We start from the raw sequence: 3,348 nt of genomic DNA on the forward strand, positions 1-3,348 counted from the left end.
CTTGCATACCTCCTCTAAGCCAACCCATCTTCACAGGACAGAAATTTGTCACACGGGGCGCCTGGGTGGCGTAGTCGGTTAAGCGTCCGACTTCAGCCAGGTCACGATCTCGCGGTCCGTGAGTTCGAGCCCCGCGTCGGGCTCTGGGCTGACGGCTCAGAGCCTGGAGCCTGCTTCCAATTTTGTGTCTCACTCTCTCTCTGCCCCTCCCCCGTTCATGCTCTGTCTCTCTCTGTCCCAAAAATAAATAAACGTTGAAAAAAAAAAAAAAAAGAAATTTGTCACTATTGAACAGATTCAAAAGAACCTCTTTGGGGCCTCAAAGGAATTTCCAGGAAAGAAATACAGAAAATGTTGGTTTCTTAACAACACCAGAGGAAAAACCAACCAGCCTCCTCAGAGGAAGGTTTTGAAAACACATCCTTTATTTGAATGTGTCCTTTCTGGTGTATTTGTTAACAGATATGTCAGGCTGTGGAAAGCCTGCCTCTAAGAATAAAAATGGAGTCTATACTCCTTATTCTGAATACCATCCTAAACATTGACAGAAAATTATTTTTTCTTCATTATTTATTTTTTTTTAAATTTTTTTTCAACGTTTATTTTATTTTTGGGACAGAGAGACAGAGCATGAACGGGGGAGGGGCAGAGAGAGAGGGAGACACAGAATCAGAAACAGGCTCCAGGCTCTGAGCCATCAGCCCAGAGTCTGACGCGGGGCTCGAACTCACAGACCGCGAGATAGTGACCTGGCTGAAGTCGGATGCTTAACCGACTGCACCACCCAGGCGCCCCACTTTCTTCATTATTTAATCTTCACTCTGGAGATTGACCTTTGGGTATAGCTTAAGTGAAAAAAGGAGGTTGTCTAGGTCCAAGAGAAGATATGCAGTGGCTAAAGCCGTAAGCAGAGATCAATCAACTCTTAAAATGTATTCATTGTCACTGTATCCAAAGAGAAGACCAAATTAGCCAGGAAATGGAGGGGAATAGGGCCTCTAAGAGGAATGAGGTTTTTTCGTGGCCTAAGAAAGGGTTATGGGGCAGCTCTTCCTTTCCATCCCACACTTAGTAGGGACTTTATAAGTGATGGTCAAATAAATGAATGCCTCTTACTTGTAGGGCGGACAACTCCTTCCTGGAAACACTATGTTCTCCTGCAACACCAGCACTTCTGGTCATTCTACCTTCCTCCTCACTGGCTTTCCAGGCCTGGAAGCCTCTCATTATTGGGTTTCTATCCCCATCAACCTCATCTGTGTGTTTTCCATCCTGGGTAACGGTATCATTCTTCTCCTGATCTGCATGGATCCAGCCTTACGTGAACCCATGTACATCTTCCTGTCCATGTTGGCAGCCTCCGATCTAGGCCTCTGTGCCTCTACCTTTCCCACCATGATGTGGCTTTTCTGGCTGGGTGCTCGTGAGCTGCCCTTTGATCTCTGTGCAGCGCAGATGTTCTTCATCCATGCCTTCACCTATGTGGAATCTGGTGTGCTGCTGGCCATGGCCTTTGATCGTTTTGTTGCCATCCGGGAACCTCTGCACTATGCCACAATTCTTACCCACTCAGCCATGGCCAAGGTGGGGGCTGCCATCCTGGTGAGGGCTGTCCTGCTCAACCTCCCAGGACCCATCCTCCTGCGGCGTCTGCTTTTCCCCCAGATCAGTGTACTTTCTCACTGCTACTGCCTGCACTGTGACCTTGTGGGATTGGCCTGCTCAGACACCCAGATCAACAGCTTGGTTGGCCTGGTCTCCATCCTCTTCTCACTGGGCCTTGATTCCTCCCTCATTGTGCTCTCATACGCCCTGATCCTACAAACAGTACTGGGCATTGCATCACCCGGGGAACAGCTCAAGGCACTCAACACATGTGTCTCACACCTCTGCGTTGTTCTCATCTTTTATTTGCCCAAACTGGGGCTGTCTGTGTTACACAGAGTAGAGAAGCACAGCTATCCTGCTCTGGCAGTGCTCATGGCCAACCTGCATTTCTTGGTCCCGCCTATCATGAACCCCATAGTTTACTGTATCAAGTCTAAGAAGATACGTCAGAGCCTCCTAAAGCACTTCCAGCATAAAAGGGTTGATGTCTTTTAGAAGAGCAGAAGGATCCAATGGTACATGACCCCTGTGGGGCACTCTGGGTCTTGGGGCAGGGTAGAGTTAATGTTTGAGGGTTCAATGATTCAGTTTTTACTACTGAGCATTTCGTGGGGGGCACTATTAGCTTCTATAATTACAATTTTGGGGGACTGAGACCATTGAAAAGTATATTTAAGTACCACCTTGATAATCTTCTAATTGCTCTGATTAGAGCCAAACTATTTCAGACTCATATACTGTGACATCTCCTTTCCTAGGGGACCTAACCACAGCAACTGAGAGGATGTGTGTGCATACCCATTTGTGAGGCAACTCTCTCCTTTTCCTCACTGGATTCCACCCCCCTCAGCCCCCATTTCTAAACCTAAGGAAAAAATATATTCCTATTACATATAAGGTTAGATGTAAATAAACTATATTCACCTTAACACTGGTCTTCTCCCAAACTTGGTATTGACCAGTTCACATAACAAGAAGTAGAAAACAGGGGTTGGAGAGTGAGAAACACATAGGATGACAATGAACATGCTGAATTTATCTAGCACTTATTTGTAGTCTAGGGAGTCATAGTTTTCTCTTGATTCTCTTCATGTGTGTCTCTTCTTTGAACTTGAAAGTAAGTTTGGTCCTGTTAAACTTAGGAAAGATGCTCAGTATAACTTCTGGATAGTGCTGGTTTCTCAAGCATCAGTGGTAAAGGTGGAACAGCCACTCACTTCCAATGCAGGTGATCTGCTAGGATATAAGCCCCATGAGACCAGGGATTTGGGGACTGTTTTGTTCACTGATCTGTCCCCAGCTCCAAGAACAGTGTCTACCATATAATACGTGCTTGGTATATATTGAATAAATGAGTAGGAAAGACAAAGGAGGAAGAAAAAATCTTGAGAGCTGATCCCCAGGAATGGAGAAGACTGAGAGATCCAAATACCTGAGGCCTGTGGGGAGAACGAGCAGTTGGTGAACTGCAATGGAATGAAGTCAGGATGAATATCAGAGGCCTTGGGGATGAGGTATGGCTCTGTCTAGATCACATGGTCCAGAAGGCTGTTTCCAAGGGTGAAGCTCAGAGAGGAGATTAAGTTTTTTGTGGAGATTTTCCCAAAGCTGCTTGCAAATTTCCAGGGGAAATTTTACCCAGAAACTGAAGGGTGTCCCATTTCAGCTCTAGCATTGTCCTTGGCTTGTTCAGTTCTAAAACAACTAAAAATTTCATGGAAAATTAAAATAGGGATATTC

The 3,348-nt window shown here is 45.7% G+C and overlaps 1 protein-coding gene across 1 annotated transcript; it reads left to right on the top strand.

Moving 5' to 3' along the window:
• The first annotated feature begins 1,149 nt into the window (after positions 1-1,149).
• LOC125176014 (olfactory receptor 51H1-like) lies at positions 1,150-2,103 on the top strand. Its single transcript, XM_047876723.1, has one exon. The coding sequence runs from the start codon at positions 1,150-1,152 to the stop codon at positions 2,101-2,103; it is 954 nt and encodes a 317-aa protein (XP_047732679.1).
• Positions 2,104-3,348: the final 1,245 nt, after the last annotated feature.

Source organism: Prionailurus viverrinus, chromosome D1, assembly GCF_022837055.1.
Source record: "Prionailurus viverrinus isolate Anna chromosome D1, UM_Priviv_1.0, whole genome shotgun sequence".
Classification (NCBI taxonomy): Eukaryota; Metazoa; Chordata; class Mammalia; order Carnivora; family Felidae; genus Prionailurus; species Prionailurus viverrinus.